Source organism: Prosopis cineraria, unplaced genomic scaffold, assembly GCF_029017545.1.
Source record: "Prosopis cineraria cultivar Desert tree isolate PC_DT_omini unplaced genomic scaffold, ASM2901754v1 PC1, whole genome shotgun sequence".
In the NCBI taxonomy this organism is placed as follows: Eukaryota; Viridiplantae; Streptophyta; class Magnoliopsida; order Fabales; family Fabaceae; genus Prosopis; species Prosopis cineraria.
Genome location: NW_026555332.1, coordinates 12,403,071 through 12,421,205, shown reverse-complemented (window position 1 = coordinate 12,421,205; position 18,135 = coordinate 12,403,071). Strand labels below are relative to the sequence as shown.

The window sequence follows — 18,135 nt, the reverse complement described above, 5'->3', positions numbered from 1 at the left end:
AAATTTATAGAGAATGTGTAAATATAAAAATTTAACTTATAAATTGTATGTGAAAGATTATTTGTCAAAAAAATATTTTAATTAGTCATTGGTGTTGTTGTCAACAATTGTGATATATATTTTATTTACTTGGTAGCTGGTTAAAGTGATTAGTCAAAATTATATTTTAGTCTTTTGCATATAGGTAAAAAATAACATTTGCATCCTTGTATTACTATGTATTTTAGGAGACGTAATTTATATTAATTTTCTTATACAATATGAATGTGTAATTTTAAGATTTTTTTTTTGCAATTTTTAAATTAACAGTTAAGGATAACTTTTTAACAATAGAGTGCCAAATGCATCATTTTCATACATTGAAAGGAGAAATTACACCACATGTAAGTTTATATTATACATACATATATATATATATATATATATGTTTACATCATACGCTCTTGAGCAAATATTAAGGAGTAAAAATACAATTTGATTCTAATAATTTTGAAAGTAGATTAATTATAATTTGCAACGAAAAGTGGTGTAGAGAAAAACTGCTTTGTCGATTATTCTAGGGCCATGCATGCATATGGACGAGGAACGAGCTAGGGCCCAGGGGACCCGAAGAAGGTCCTGTTTTGGCAGTTTCTAATAATAGTCGTTTTGTTTAATTGCATTGAAAGGGAAATCCTTCGGACATTTGCTTTGTTCCCACATGTTTGTACTTTTGCTTGGAGTTGGATTGGCTTATCATATTTGATGTGGCAAATACACAATGCAAACATACGTGGAATACGAAATTTCCACATCTTATATTTCTAGTTTATGCATAACAGTTGAGTGGAGGCTCACCTGCTACGAGAAAACCATTTGAGAAAATATTACTTTTGGTCCTTAATTTTTTTTAATCAGCATGGTTTTAAAAACCAGACTGAACAGACTAATTCAACCGATTGAAGTGAAAACCGATTCTTGGTTTGGTTCGGTTGATACTCTAAAATCGACCATTAGAGAACAGACCAATGAATGGTAAAATAAGATAAAATCCGGACTGGTTCCCTTGAAAAACTAACACTACTATCAAATAGCATTAAAATTAATAAAAACTAAATTTTGCAGTAAAGCTCAACCTAAGTCATCTCTCTAAGAGTCAATAGAGTAATTATTTGAATTATGGTTATGAAAAGGCAAATAATGGGGGGTTTTTTATGATAAAATTAAAACTAAAATAGAATTAAATAAATAGAGAAAATTCAACTAAGAAAATTATCAAGTACAAGCAGTGCAATCAATCACAACCCAATCACTTAAATTTAATCTTCCTCGTCCACAAATTAAATAAATTTTATTTAACTTTATTATTCTGATTTTATTATATATTTCTCAAATTATCATTCAAGAATTAAGCAAAAAATTAAGTTATAGATTAATTGAGATCTCCCTTAATCCACAACTTGATAACTGTTTTATGTTAGCCACACCAAAAACAAAGCATGAGTAATCACTCAAGCCAAATTAAATTATTCTTAAGTTACTATATCAATCAATTATAGCAAGTAAAACCTCAGACAAAATTTATAACTCAAAAATTATGCAGTAAAACTACTCTAATCAACAATAATAATTAAAGCATAAAATTTAGAGGTAGAGAAAAGAAGAGCAAATTAAAATAAAGCTAGAATAAAATATTTTTTAAATATTAAAGACTCTGATCAAAATTTAGGATCATGGTTTGTGATTGATCACACTAAAAAAAATTAGCTCTTCATAAAACTAAGAACAAAACAGCAGCGTCGCCTCTGATTCTTTTTTTTTTTTCGTCCAAGTCGTCTCTTTCCTGTACGTTCCTTCCTTTACAAATATATAATCTATCAGGTGATGCGTGCAGCGTGCGTCTCCTTCTATAAATAAAACTTAATAATTTAATAAAATAACAAAACTACTCTAAATAACCCTAATTAAAAACTGTACTAAAAAACCTAAAATAAATATAAACAAAGTTTTAAATATTTAATTCTTGATTTGATTTTCAAGTATGCTCATGTTCTTCTTATCTAAAATATTCTTTATCAATATCTTTTAAATTGAATCTAGAAAATCTGCACAAATAAAATAAAATTAAATAGCACCTGCGTACAAATATTAAAGATATCATTTATATTTTAAAATTAAATATTTAGTTAGCTAAAATTTCAAAACTGAATATTGGTTAATAAAAATTAAATAATATCTAATTAAACTTAGTTAGCCTCAAATAAATATTTAAAAGTCTAAATTAAAAGGATAAAAGTATATAAAATTGCCATTTATCAAAAACTGAACCAAATTAAAAAAAAAATAAAAACTTGACCTTTTTAATTTAGCTTAAACATGCTGTTAAAAAATGTCTAATATTTTATCATTCTATCAACATCTTTCTTGATTTTTAAATGCATTTCTTATTAATTATGATACATAAATTAAAAATATATTAATTTAATGTCAACCAGCTCAACTATAATTTGACCAATGAACCATTAATTAATGTCTAGTCTGGTTCAATAACTGGTCTAATTTTTAATAGTTTAAAAAAAAGAGGCTGATATGGAGTTAAAAAAAAACTCTCAACTTAAAAGAGAAGGGTAAAGCGGGAGAATTGGAGAAGGAGCGAAGCTCATCGCTTGAAGAGGAAAGGAGGTATGGTTGAACAGCGAAAACTCATCTCAGTTCCCCCTTTCATGCAAGGACGATGCGTGCACACCACTTTTTCTATCATCTACAATTCTCCCTCCATTTAAAGGATAATAATAAAAAAATATTATTAATGAAATATTATTTTTCTCAAATTGTCTTATTTTTTAAGACAATTTTTTTTAAAAAAATTATTTTATAATTTGAAAGGGAGGGAGTATAATTTAAAAGATAACATGTAAGCTGCCAGATATGTTAAAAATAGTTGAGGCGTTTCAATTTCATTGGTCAGCTCATACATGAGGTGATGACCATGGTCTATACAAGAATTTCACTTCGATTTATTTGAGTTTTTATATTATTTCATTAATATTTTTATTTATTAATCGCCCCATACAATACACGTGGTTGTTATAATTAGTAATTAATAATATTGCCTTTGGCCTTCCCATGCAGCATGCCCCATCTTTATAAATAGGCAAAATCCATTACACCATGAACACACCAACCTCAACAAACAAGAAAATCACCATCTTATACCCTCCCACCATCGATCGATCATGGCTTCCAAAAGCCAAGTTCTCATTCTCTTTCTTTCTCTCCTCACAGTATCCTCCGTCATCAATCCATCCCAAAGTGCCAAAATCGTCGTGTCCTGGGGACAAAACACTGCATCGAAGGAAGGAACCTTAGCAGAAGCATGTGACTCAGATCTCTACGACATCGTCGCTCTGGCGTACCTGCATGTGTCGGGAAGCACAAGATCCTTAGATTTCGCTGACCACTGTTCTAGCGAAAAATGCAAAGCCCTAGCATCGCAAATTCAACACTGTCAAAGCAAAGGCAAACAAGTCTTAATTTCTGTCGAAATAGACAATGTCGCTGCACCCGATTACTTGGCAGAGTATCTTTACAATAACTTTCTTAGTGGCCAAGACGGCCCTCTAGGAGCGGTGACCTTAAATGGCATCAATATTGCAAATATTGATTACAGCTCCGAGCCATGGGTCGACCTTGTGGAGGCAATCTATAGTTATTCGACCCAGGACAAAAAGATTTACATATCAGCATCCCCACGTTGCAGTATCACAGCCTTCGACAGTGCAATTGCTACAGGTCATGTAGATTATCTCTGGGTTTTATTTTACGGCCAATACGAAAGCTGTGAATATTTAGGAAATGACGACTACACAGGGCTTATTAATTCATGGTCGAAATGGACGTCCAAGAAAGGTGTAGCCGATGGCTCTGTGTTCTTGGGCTTAGTACCGTCAAATGATACGGCTGCAGCATCCTATGGTTACATAAAACCGCAAGATCTCAATTCTAAGGTTCTTCCGATCGTGAAGGAATCTCCAAAATATGGTGGAGTGATGCTGTGGAACAGGTACTATGATAAGATAACAGGCTATAGTACTAAGATTGACCCTGCTGGGTCAAAGGGATTCAATAGTCTCTTGGCCAAATCTGCGTAAGATGGGATGTACGAGCTATCTAGGTTTGCATGCTAGCATGTAAATGCCACCTATACATGTTTGACTACAACCATGTAATAGGTATCGCTTAAATAAAGATCTGCTTTTTATAAATTATATTTGAGTAATGTTTCATGAAGTTCTTTCTTTGTTTTTTTTTCCCTCGTTTTAATTTACACAGATAGCATTTAACATGAAAGGACAAAAAAGTCATTAGCACATATGTATATATTTAAAATATAGGGTTAAAGCAATTTCATCCTTACATTATAGATTCAAGAATATCTAGAACCCTAAATTCATTTTTGGTATAATGTTCCTCTTTAATATTAAAAAACAGTGCAATATAATGCCACCTTTACTTTTAAAAAAAATTAACTTTGACTATTAGTTGCCTAAAATATTACAGCAAAAAACCTAAAAGGTTAAAGAAAAGGACATCAAAAACTTATAAAGACTGAGTTTAATTATCATGTTTAAAGATTGTAATCCAAGGCCTCATTTACAACATTGATCTTGGGCCATGTTAGGATATCAGTCTGTAAATATTGACCTTTTGTTTGGATAGAAAGAAAAATTGAGAAAAAAAAAACATGAGAGAAAAGAAAATAAAAAGAAGAGAAAGTTAAGAAGAAAATATCATATATCCTTGTGTTTGGATTAACAGAAGAAAAAAGAGAAAAAAGAAAATGAGCAAATATTAGAATTGCTAATACCCTTGTGTGAAAATATATCGTGTTTTTTATACTTATATTTATAATAATAAATTGACAGAAAAAATTATATTAAAATTAAATTCATCAAAATAAATTAAAATCAAATTGTTTATTAAAGAATATATTTTCATGTTATTATATTTTAAAACAAAATAAATTAGTTAAAAATATATATTTTCTATTTACAAAATTAACAGTGGATAATTTATTAAAATTAAATATAGTAAAATAACATAAAAAATTATAAACTTTGCCCTTCTCCATCACCAGTCCACTAGTATTATTAGAATTAGAAACATTCCTGGGAACCGATCTCTTTAATCACCAGATTCTACTAAATAAATGCATTAATATTAACATATAATTTATAACATAAGCATTTAGAACTTTGAGGACCGGTGGAAAAACGCAAATGTGCATCCAGTGGAGCATAGCTTTAATTGGTGAGACACATATAACTGATCTGAGGGTGCAGAAGAAGAGTGCGGGATGTGCGCGCGCGCGTGCGTGTGTGAGTGAGAGTGAGAGAGAGAGAGAGAGGGAAGAAGGATGAAAGAGAAGGGCAGATATGGAGCAACAGCTTTCCTTACAAAACATCTTCGTGTATGGAGATAAATTTTGGGGAGAAAATATGATAGGTCCCACACCTTGTTTTCTCTCTTACTTTTTCCTTCTTATTTTTTTTTTTCTTGTCATCAAAATGGGAGAAAATTTGTTTGCTCTCTTATCTTCCTCCTACATTTTCTTTCCTTTCATGCTTTCTCTCCATCCAAACAAAACATAAAAGATAAGTCTTGAAAGACTGTAATCCAAGTAATACTTGCAAGTAAGGAAAAACCTTATAATCATGAGTATTTTAACTGTTTCAACAGCGATCATTACCTGTCACTTATAAACAGATAAGCATTTTAACTGTCACTTTTTTGATGTATTTTATCACTCAAAATAATCAATTTTGGCTTTTAATTGGGAGAAATCAAGTATCATTTCCTCATTTGTTGAATTTATTGGGAAATCAAGAAAAAGGAGCAAGTTAATGGGCTTTAAACTATGCAAAACAAACTCGAGACCAAAATAGGCCCAAAAAGGGGATGACCGTTCATGGATAAGCAGCAAAAGACTCACAATCGTTCACGGATGACGGCTAAGATGTTCAAGAACATTCTTTGTCGAAGACCAATACATGCCTCCACCATTTGCGGATTAAGAAAGGGTTCTGAAGGAGAAGTAAAGCCTCTAGAAGAAACCGGTCGCGGAACAAGCTAAGCCAATTCAACTCAGGTCACGGTCGAGAGACGAAGGGCCGACGTGTTTGCCCCGTGTGCGAAAGAAGACGAGGGAGAGGCGAAGTTCGTGCTTCGAATATGCTAAGAACCTTCACTAACAAAATTGAAAATCTAGTTAAGATTTCACATAATCTTGAAGATGCTCGATCAAATTCAAGATACAAACCTTCCTCTTCTTAGCCCATATCACAACCTTTACCATCGACCCAATTGTTTTACCATAAGCATTCAGTCTTTAATCACGACTAGAAGACCTCATGCTAAAAAAGCCGTGCAAACCTCTAAACTTGACCAAAGTAGTCTTCAAGCAATCTCTATAAAACAATACGTTGTTGGAATTGTTTGTTCTTGATCAATCAAACTCATACTTAAATCATAGAAAATGATTTCAACCAAAGCGATAAACTTAGACATAACCCCATACCAATTAAGAGAAGAGGATGACATTGTAGACGCAGCAAGACAATGACTCACAAAAATTAGAGTATGTTAATTTAGGACACACTTATATAATTCAATCCAAAACTTTTGTTGTTGTTTATTAAATTTTGAATTCCATTTTAGCTTGATTTCATTTTAACTCCTTACGGATTCGACCGAGGTTGCCAGTGGGGAAACTTAGTTTATTTGAGGCATATACACCAACTATTGCTCATCAAATTTAGTCTCGCAGCTAGAGTTGGATAGATTGAAATTTGAATTAAATTTGAAGTGTTTCTAAGTTTATATTCATTTTTGTTCCATTTTAGATTGATTTTCATTTCATTTTGGCTAGAATATTTTGTTATCAGTTTTTTCATTGTTTGTCTGAAACTTGTTCGAAAGTGTCCAGAAAATTCTAACACTTGGTATTCCATGAGATTTTAAGTAACAAATAAAACTTGTATCTGGCAATTAATACTTGATGAGAAAACCACCTCTCACTTCTCGTAGACTGTCCACACGCAATTGGGAGATGGAAATGGCTCGTGCGTTACAGAACACTGGAGTAAATTCACGACTCTTGGCAGAGAAGAGTGGATCCCTTTGAACCTAAAGAACGATGCTGGTAAGGAATTCAAAAAACAGGTACGATGGGATTTACTCTTTGGTTATATATGTTGGGACATTGGGTGTGATAGGTGTAAAAAGCTGCTTGATGAGGAGGATATGGCTAGTACAGGTTCTGGTTTTACTACCCTTCAAAAAGTAAAGTGAGATCTGTATATTTCACAAATGTCTTAGACGCTAAGGAAAAATAGTAAGAGATATCACGATCAATGGTGTTGACCAGAGTTGGAAATGTAAGCTATTAGAGACAAGAGAGATAAACTAGAGAAATATTAAAAAATGTCATATCCATTAATCTAAAGGGTACAATATATACACTAAGAAATAGACAACACAATAATGACTAATAATTATATAATAATATCACATAATAATTTTTAATAATGACTAAGATATATACACAATAATGATATAATATATTTGGAGAATATTCTAGATAATAAAGAACAGTTAAGCTAGACATAGATGGGTCTATACAAGGAGATATTAGCAAGTGTGGGGGAGTTATAAGTAGTAATCAGGTAGAATGGATTGCAGGTTTTACGCATGCGTTGGAGCCTGCCCCATTGCAATTACAAAGATGCTGGGTATAATGTATGGATTACAAAATGTACTGGGATAAGTGTTTTCGAAGAATAAACGTGTTCACGGATTGTGCTAAATTTATTAACCTTTTGTTTAGAAGCATTGTTGACAATCACCCCTACAGAGACATCATTGAACAGGCCAGAATCTTTTTGAATATGGAGTGGCCTGTTACTGTTAACTTAATGTTTAGAGAAGCTAATGTTTGCTCTCACTTTTGGCTAGGTATGCTTTGTGTTTTTTTAGGTGGTTGGCAAACATTTGATCAACCACCCTCTTATTGTATTAAGGTGGTGGATGATGAGAGACAATTAACTTTGACTTCTACTCGTTGTAATTGTTAAGTTGATTTGATACACTTTTCTATATATTAAAAAATAATAATAATAAAGGACGGCCGAAAGCGATGAAGATGACATGTCATGTAAATATATAGTCATAGATGTATAAGATGATAATGGCAAGCTAATTACAGAACATAGAATCATATGATACACGTGCTTGTGGCTAGCTAGCGGGATGAACTTCAATATTTTTATCCTTTGTCATCAAATGGTGACCACAGACACATGGCTTTAGCTGCAAATAATGTACAATTATAATAATGTTGGATGGATAGATGTTGGCAAACAGAAGAAGTAAACAATTCCATTATATTTATGTATGTGATCCCCTGCTTTTTTTTTTTTAATATTTGGCATCTTAGCTTATTATTAGTCTGTTTTTTCTAAATTGTCCTAGTATATGTGTAATTTTTTTTGTCAGTTGAATGTGCAATAAGTAATTAATGATGTCATCGTTCGTTTTGTTTTATTCAGTTGAATAGCTTATTAACTAGAATAATTAAAAAGGGGAATGACATTTGAGAACCAGCCCATAAAATTTGTCCTATTTTAGTACTAAATAAATTTGGGATTATTAAAAAAATCACAAATCCGGACTACTAAAGATTTTTTTAATGATTGGATTAAGAGAAATTTTATCTTATAATCTATTTACTAAAACTCCCTCATTTTCAATTTTTCAATGACGAATATAAGTTGCACATTAATGATTTTGTAAGTTACAAATCAAGGAAAATTAATATGAAATCAATGCAATTGACAAAAAAAGAAACTTTGACAGCTTAAATTTCCATTTTTATTTCAATATCAAGGTTGCAAAGGAATGCTTAAAAAATTAAAGTAAGAAAAAGTTGTTTCGAATTAATAGAAATAACAAAATATTACGAGTATACATTTGTATTCTCAATATAAAAAGATGAATATTAGTCGCAAATAAAAAAAAATATATCAAATCACTTGAAGTGACAGAAACTCTAAAAGGTACAATTTTCGTTTTCCATGCTAAAAAGATAAATATATAAGTTTTAAATTAATATGCAGTAAGTTCAATTTAAGAAAAATTTGTATTAAATAACTGGAAACGACTCCAACATTATATTTTAACTTGATAGTTCTAGAGATTTGATTCTTTTATTGATAAGAAAATATTCCATTCTAGTATATCTCCTTTATGACTATGTTTAAAGAGTCATTTGCACCTCATTCTTCTCCATTTACAATAGAAAAAATATAAATTCAACATGTTGGATTATATTTTTTATCACTGGCAGCGAATTCATATATTTTCCCATTCACAATTGCAACTTGCTAGATGATAATTTACAATTCATATTCCTCTCTTTAGAATGAAAAAGGGAAATTGAACTCATCAAATTTCTTCTACTTCAAACTGTTGGATAATAATTTTCTTTGATTTACAACTCTCTAAACATTAATTTAAAACTCATTTTCTTCTTTTTATAGTGAAAAACTAAAAATTTTACTTGTCACACGTTCAATGATGTGTAATGCTAATTTTCTTTATTTTCGATTTCCTAAGTATTAATTTGATACTCACAAATACGCATTTATCTTTTTATAATTGAAAAAAAAAAAAGATTTCAGTCGTCAAATTTTGTTACTTCCAGTGATTTGGTACTAATTTTTCTGGATTCGCCACTTGCTAAGAATTAATTTGCAATTCATGTTCCTCTTTTGAACTTATTTTTCCAAAATTGTAACTTACGAAGCATTAATTTGCAATTCAATTTTTCATTTTATTATAAAAATATTGAAAATGAGGATTTTTAGTAAAAGGGTAGCTTTAGTAAATTTTCCCTTGACTCCTCACTCCTATCATCCAGTCGGAATGTCACCCATGTCTTAATATATCAATTTAATAATAGTAAAGTTCCAAGAATATTTTTGTCAAATAGTTAAAAATATATATTTAAACACTTGAAAATATAAAAATTTTAATTACAAATAAGATACTCACTTTCAATTTTTAGTTATCTAAACTGAAATTCTCATATTTATAACTGTCTAAATTGATATTTGTAACTCATTTTTAGTAGAAATTTTTTAAAATCTAATTATAATTAAATTAGACTTTTATGATCTAATTATCAATTCTCCTATTATAAAGGACATCTGATCCTGTCTTAGGATTTCTTAAGATAAAACTAATTCTCTCTTCTGGTATTATTAAAATCATAGTTATCAAATTCTTCGCATTTAATGTTTTTACGTTTTTAGCTCATAAAATCGTATCAACTCACTCATAAACTCGAACTAGATACAAAGTTTTAGTTAAATTTGCAAATTTACCATTTTTACATTTCTAACTTATAAAATCATATACCAACTAACTTATAAATTTTGGTTATATAAAAACTTAATTAAACTTATTAAACTTGTTGATTTTTTTTGCCAAGTTGAGGGAGTTAATTAAGTATATGTTATGTAGATTTTATTCATACAAGTGATAGGACCTGGTTTAGAATTAAAAGAAAAAATTTAAAAAACAAAAACTAATATTAATAAAAAACAAAAATTACTAAAAATAAGTTGCCCATTTTAAAATTTTTATGTTTTATATAATTTATATTTGAAATTTATTTAAATTAAATTATGATTATATTTTATATTTTAATTATTTAATCATATATTTTTAATGGCTGTTTATTAATAGAGGTAAGGTCTTATGAATTTATTATTTAAATTTGTAATCCAAATTTATCTTTTCGTCACAAGTTTATTTAAATTCACAAATTTGACACCCTTAGTTGAAATGTCATTTGCGGTTATGAACATGTTCCTTTTCTTTTTCTTTTTCTTTCTTTTTTGGGTCATCTAGTTTTCTTTGTTGATCTGATTCCATAGAAGAATGTAACAAAAAGATATCATCCATATGTTTTTTTTTTTTTCATGTTGTTGGTTTTCTATTCTCTTCAAATTAAATCACACATGTAGAAAATAATTAGAGAAAAAATTAAGAACAACAAGGTGAGGAATATTTAAAAAGAAATGATAACTTACAATAAATTTCCGAGTCTGGCGCCGATCTAACACGTATTACCTTGTAACATTAAAGAAAGTAATTCCAGCTTGACCTATGTATTTGAATAAATTTGAGTAAAAAGACAATAAAATCCTCTCAAATTATACAAATAACAATTTGATCTCTCAAAATATCATAATTATATTGCAATTTTTAGAGACATCTGCATTAATAAATTTTAAAGTGAGAGGATCATTTTATCCTTATTAAAAATAATAAGCCCTAATAACAACTTTTACTTAAGTAATAACAACTTTTATTTTATAAATTATAAAAATTGAACAAGAAATTACAATTTATCAAATGTAATTTTGGTTATTTAAAACTAAGTTTTTAAAATAAAAAGCTCTAATTATAACTTTTATTTAAGAAATAATAAATTTTATTCAAAAAATAATAAAAATTAAATAATAAATCACAACTTATTAATAAGAGTAAACTAGTCTTTTTAATTTAAAATTTGTTAACAAAAAAGTCCTTAAAAATTTTAGTGAAACTATGATCAGATTATTATTTATAATTTAAGAGAATTTTATTATCATTTTTTTTATTTTCCTATTGTACATTCATGAATAAATATAAAGTTGAACAGTTTAAACATTCACATGCTTATTATTATTATTCAATGTTTGCATGCCGGATCCATGGCCACCTTTTTTTTTTTGCTCTACAATTAAAAAATATCCATCAATAAATATCATTAAAAAATTAATATGCTACGTCAACTGTGCGTTCAACTTTATCTTTAACATTAAAAAAAAAAAAGCCAAACCCGCTTATTAATGCACGTTTTGCACGGACAGTATGTTCTATTAATAACTATTACTCTTTCGGTTATTTTTATAAATTATTTTTTATCAATTTAATTAATATTAATATAAAAAAATATACAAAAATAAAAGTGTAAAATTTTAAATATGCTTCTATATAATAAATACAAAAAATAATATTATGTTACCTTTTCTCTTTCATGAAAGATAATTTTAAAAATACATTTTAACTATTAATTAAAAAGTTGCTTTGTAACTTATAAATGAAATTAAATAAATTTTTTAAAATATAATTTATAAATAAAATTAAAAAAAGTAATTATTTAAAATTAATATTCTGTCGAAACATAATAATTAATTATCAAAAGAGAGTAGACCCCATGGGACAATAATTGAGACAAAAGGCAAAGCAATGGCGCGTAGAACATTTAGTGAAGGACTGAGGAAGATATTTTTTTTTTATTAAACAGGCCCTAATTTTATTTGATTTGCAATTCACTTGACATAATAATTTCCAACTTATTTTCTTCCTTTTATACTGAAAAATTAGGGATAATTTTATCCTTAAATTATAAGTTCATGAACTAATGTATGCGATTTAAAAAACATTTTATGTGTAATATTTCCCTTTGTGCTTCCATCGGTAAAAGTAAGAGTAAAATACAATCACCTCCTTTCTGTTTTGCTATTTGCTAATATTACATGGATCTTCCCTCTATTTAAAAAACATACACTTTATTCTAATTTTTAACATCATTAGGAATATTTTATTGAAGATTCTAAAATACTTAATTTTTTATTTTTAATTATTTTAAAAGTTTTAATAATATTAATTTGCCCTTATAATCATGCTCCCCAATAAAATAGTAGTTGTCTTTAAACTAACAATATATTTTTATATTTATCCCTATTTAATAGAGTATTTTACTTTAAAATAAATATAAATGTATTTATTTAATAAAGACACTTCTTAAAAAAGTACATTTAAAAATATCTTGCATTTTTAGACAGAGGGACTGATTGTTTTCCAATATCAAAAAATTTAAATAATTAAGTATGTGGTTATTTAAATAAATAATTTATTTTTTTAAAATTAATGAAATTAAAAAATAAACATAAATTATATTAAGGAATTTATTATATTAAATCCTTATTTTATTTTTAGGCCAAAAATTGTTATTTCATTATGTTTTAATTTTGTTTTTGAAATATTATTTTAATTTTTAACTGATTTATGTATTTAATGTTTGTTTAAAAATAATAAGTAAATAAGTTTAAAAAATGAAAAATATAAAATATATATTCTTATTATACATGCATTAATTTTTTTGGATAATTTGAATGATTTTTAGACAATATTTATATTTAAAAAGGTGCACTTTGGTCCAACATATAATTTAATGGTGAACTAACCATTGGGTGGTTGGAAATGAAATCTTTAAAATAAAAGAAACATTTGCATTTTGTAGCTATTCATACTAGGGGAAGTTCATATAAGCTTCAAAAATAGAAAGGGGTATCTATAATTAAAGTAAAATAGAGGGGAGATCAAAGTATCTTATGACCATTAATTGACAAAAAAATTAATGAAAAGTATTTCAAAAATTACAGAAAGAGACCCAAAAAATTACAAATAAGTATCAAATATAAAAAAATTAATAGTGATTAAGTTCTCTAAATTATAAATAATTACCTAGATAAGGATGTTATTTCTTTTTCATGTAAAAGACTAAAATTTCAGTTTAACCAACTACTTTTGACTAACTGTTGGGTGATTATGGAATCACTATTATTGACACTAATACTAAAAAGTAATTTAAAATAATATATTTGTTTAATAATATCTTATTAAAATATTAATATTTTAATAGTCCCTCTAAACCATAATATAGGACATTGGTAACTACTTGATGATATAAGTGCTTTAATAATGACAAATGAATAGAGTTGGGAATATGGGTGGGTCAGGTCCCTAAGGTCTCAAGCCCTAAAGCTTGATTTTTCTTTTTTAGCTTCATTTCTCAAGCTTGGCTCTTATATGAAAGGCTCAGGGTTGGAGTTCCAAGCCTTGTTTTAAAAATAAAAAAAATTAAAATAAAATTAAGCATTAGACATTAATTAAAATATTTTAAAATTAAAAAAATCAAGATCCTTATAATTTTTTAGAAATTAAATAACACACATTTAGAAGTCTAGTAATAAAATTTAAATCTGGGTTAAAAAATAGTTTATTTTTTATAAATACACAAACATAATAATTATAGAAAAATAAAAAATATCAAAAATTTTATACTATATACTGATATCTATTAAATTATATTAAATTAATTTTAGAATAAAATAAATTAATAATAATATAATGTGTGTAGGATTAGGTGAGCAAGTCATTGGCTTCAAACACGTATTCTACCAAAATAATAATAATAATAATATAATAGGGTTTGAAGAGCAACCCCAATTTGGACTCGGGTCTTTTTTTACAAGGCTTATTAGAGCTAAGCCCTCGAACCCAATTACTTTAAAAAAAATTATTTTTAAAGCTCGAATCCTTATTTAAATAGGGCTTTGAAGCCCAGCCTTCCAAACTCAACCCTTATTCCCAGCTCTACAAATGAAATTTCAATACATCATTTTTCAAAATGAGTAATTAATGAAATAGGATATAGTTGGAAAAGTAATTATAGAAATTACCCATTATCTTATATTTTGGACCAAATAAAACTTAGATTTTAGAAGATATTCTATACTATAGTCAAGAAGGAGTGTTCAATTATACCCTCTCCCTATCTCCTAGGCCATTAGCAATGCCTCAAGTATTTCAGAATACCTAGTTCGCTCCTCTTTCAACTTGATCTTTGGAATTCATAGACTAAAAAATTTGCAAAGGGGAAAGTTGTAATTGCCTTTTTTTTTTAGTCATTTTTCTATAAAAAAAGAAATCATTTCTTAAATCAAAATAATCTTTAATATTTACATCACTTGGTGACTTTAATGATTAAAAAATTTGTAAAGAAATAATTGTAATTACTTATTTCATTTTAGCTATTATCAGAAAAAAATAATTGGTATTTAGATTAAAGTAATCATGGATATTTAAAAAATTTCTAAGTTAAACTAAAGTAGGTGGGCGTGTGGGTGTGTGGGTGTGGGTGTGGGTGGGGTTGGGTGAGGAGGCAGGAAAAAGGCAAGTTAATCGTTTAAAACATTAACTATTAAACTAATATCTATAATAAAAAAAGAAAGTTAATCTTTTTATTATCTACCAAGTTAAACGTTTTTTATTATCAACAAGGCAACAGACGTAGTAGTTGTAATTAATAATAATTAATATTATCGCAATTGCTTGAAATTGTTTTTGCCACCTTTACACAAATAAGGAAAACCAAGTTGTAACATCATGGCTTCCAAACACCAAGTTCACCTTCTCATTTTCCTTCTCTCTCTCCTAACTATATTCACCATGAAATTATGAGGATCGATCTAAATATTTAAATACTATTTTTTTTAAATTTTTGAATAGATATATATTAATTTGAATTCATATACACACACTCAATTATATGAAACTTAATTTTCAAAATATCTTTCAAAATTTTCAAAAATCATCAAGATAAATATAAAATTTTAAACACAAATTCTTTTTCCTAAATTTTTAAATTATAGATATTAATTTAAATTCAAATATATAGGTATTTTTATAAAATATATTTCGCAACATTGCAAATTATATATCTAAAATATAATTTTAGAATTGTATGAAAATATAAAATAATTTGATTACTCCTTTTTAGATGATTAGATTTGAATTTTAAATGAATAAAAATTAATTTTTGATATATCTGAAAAATGATAAATCATTTAGAACCTAACTCAAAACCTAAATACTCTAATTTATATGCATATAAAAATAATAAATTATTTTGCATCTAACTTCAAACTAGAATCCAAAACATAAAATTACAAAAAAAAAAAAAGTATCTTGAAATACAAATATTCTTAAAAATAAACACGTGGCGTTCATGCCACACGTAGCCTTTTATCCTACTTGTTTGTATGTAAAGAAATGATGTCATTCGCCGTTATCAACACGTCCTTTTTCGGTTTGTCCTCTAATTGGTTCGATGGAAGAATGTAACAAAACGATATCATCCATATGTTTTTTTTTTTATTTTCATGTTGTTGGTTTTATATTCTCTTCAAATCATCCACACAGAAAACAATTAGTAGAGATAAAAAAATAACAGGGTGAAGAATATTTATAAATAAATGATAGGCTTTTCAGTTCTATTTATAAAATATCTTTTAAAAGTAATTTTTAATTTAAAATATAAGACATCTTGTAATAATTAAACCATTTTTTATAATTTTAGCCCTTCTTGGTTAGCGTAGAGGTATTTAATGTAGTTGTATTATTATTTAAAGTTAATGATAAAAATAAAAGTATACTTTACATTTTTAATGATATTGAGAAAAAAATTAACTTTTTTTAATATGTGTGAAACAGTTGAAAATATTTTATAAAAAGGATAGGAGGGAATAAGTTACAATAGCTTACTTTTTTATCCCTATTAAATGTTGAGAAGGTTATTAATAAAAGTTAGAGCATTTTATGTTTAAACTATGTATATTTTAATAGGGGCAAAATTAAAAATTTATTAGATTTTCATACAGAAATAATGAAATTTAAAATTTTTTTTAATTATAATAAAAATGTTAGAAGTGACTTATAAATAAAATCAGAAGAAATATCTATTAACACCAAAAAAAAAATAAAGAAAGAAAGAATTCCTGTCGCATCTACTTTGCAGGATATGAGATTTAATAATTATTCTTTATATTGTTTCGTTAGTATTTTGTTATTCATCAACCGCCCTATGTGATACACGTGTTTGTTATAATTAGTAATTAGTAAGTAATACTATTATTGCAATTACTATGAAATTGTTTTTGGCACCTTAGGCCTTCCCATGCCCTGTCATCTTTATAAAGGCACCATCCATTGCACCATGAACACACGAATCTAAACAAACGAGAAAATTACCATCTTACTCTCCCACCATCGATCCATCATGGCTTCCAAAAACCAAGTTCTCATTCTCTTTCTTTCTCTCCTCACAGTGTCCTCCTTCATCAACCCCTCCCAAGGTGCCACAATCGCCGTCTAGTGGGGACAAAACACAGCATCGATTGAAGGCACCGTAACAGAAGCATGTGATTCTGATCTCTACGACATCGTCGCTCTGGCATACCTCCACGTGTCAGGCAGAACAAGAACCTTAAATTTCAATGACCATTGTCCTAACAACAATTGCGAAGCCTTAGCATCGCAAATTCTACACTGTCAAAGCAAAAGCATCCAAGTCTTGCTTTCCTTCGAAATGGACAAAGTCGATGACCCTAGTTCCTTGGCAGAGTATCTTTACAGTCACTTTCTAAGCGGTCACGAAGGTCCTCTCGGAGCCGTGGCTTTAGATGGCATCGATATTGCAGATATTGATTACAGCTCTGAGTCATGGGTCGACCTTGTGGAGGCAATCTATGGTTATTCGACAGAAGAGAGAAAGATTTACATATCAGCAGCGCCGCGTTGCAGTATCACAGCCTTTGACAGCGCACTCGCTACAGGTCATGTAGATTATCTCTGGGTTTTATTCTATGGTCAATACGAAACCTGCGAATATTTAGGAGGCGACTTCACAGGGCTTCTTGATTCATGGTCGAAATGGACGGCCAAGAAAGGTGTTGCTGATAGTGATACGTCTGTGTTCTTGGGCTTAGTAGCGTCAAATGATCCAGCTGCAGCATCCAATGGTTACATAACACAAGAAGATCTCAAGTCTGAGGTTCTTCCGACTGTGGCGGAATCTTCCAAATATGTTGGGGTGATGCTCTGGAATAGGTACTATGATAAGCTAACAGGCTATAGTACTAAGATTAATGACGCTAGTGTGTCAAAGAGATTCAACAGTCTCTTGGCCAAATCTGTGGAAGATGTGATGTATTAGCTAACTAGCAAGCTATGTTTACATGCCAGCATGAGAGTGCGATCTATACATGTTTGAGTACAACCATGCAATAGATATCGCTTTAAATAAAGATATACTTTTCATAAATCCTGCGCTTTGAGCAATGTTTCATTACGTTCTTTCTTTCTTTCTTTCTTTCCTTCTTTTTCTTCGTTTTAATGTACATAAATAGCATTTCATATGAG

The 18,135-nt window shown here is 28.6% G+C and overlaps 2 protein-coding genes across 2 annotated transcripts; both read left to right on the top strand.

Moving 5' to 3' along the window:
• The first annotated feature begins 3,215 nt into the window (after positions 1-3,215).
• Positions 3,216-4,130, top strand: LOC129315702 (acidic endochitinase-like). Its single transcript, XM_054959702.1, has one exon. The coding sequence runs from the start codon at positions 3,216-3,218 to the stop codon at positions 4,128-4,130; it is 915 nt and encodes a 304-aa protein (XP_054815677.1).
• A 13,172-nt stretch (positions 4,131-17,302) lies between these two features.
• On the top strand, positions 17,303-17,929 carry LOC129315653 (hevamine-A-like). Its single transcript, XM_054959567.1, has one exon. The coding sequence runs from the start codon at positions 17,303-17,305 to the stop codon at positions 17,927-17,929; it is 627 nt and encodes a 208-aa protein (XP_054815542.1).
• Positions 17,930-18,135: the final 206 nt, after the last annotated feature.

Excerpts from the sequence above, each read along its gene's own strand:
- LOC129315653 (XM_054959567.1), top strand. The coding sequence starts at position 17,303 with ATGGACAAAGTCGATGACCCTAGTTCCTTGGCAGAGTATCTTTACAGT.
- LOC129315702 (XM_054959702.1), top strand. The coding sequence starts at position 3,216 with ATGGCTTCCAAAAGCCAAGTTCTCATTCTCTTTCTTTCTCTCCTCACA.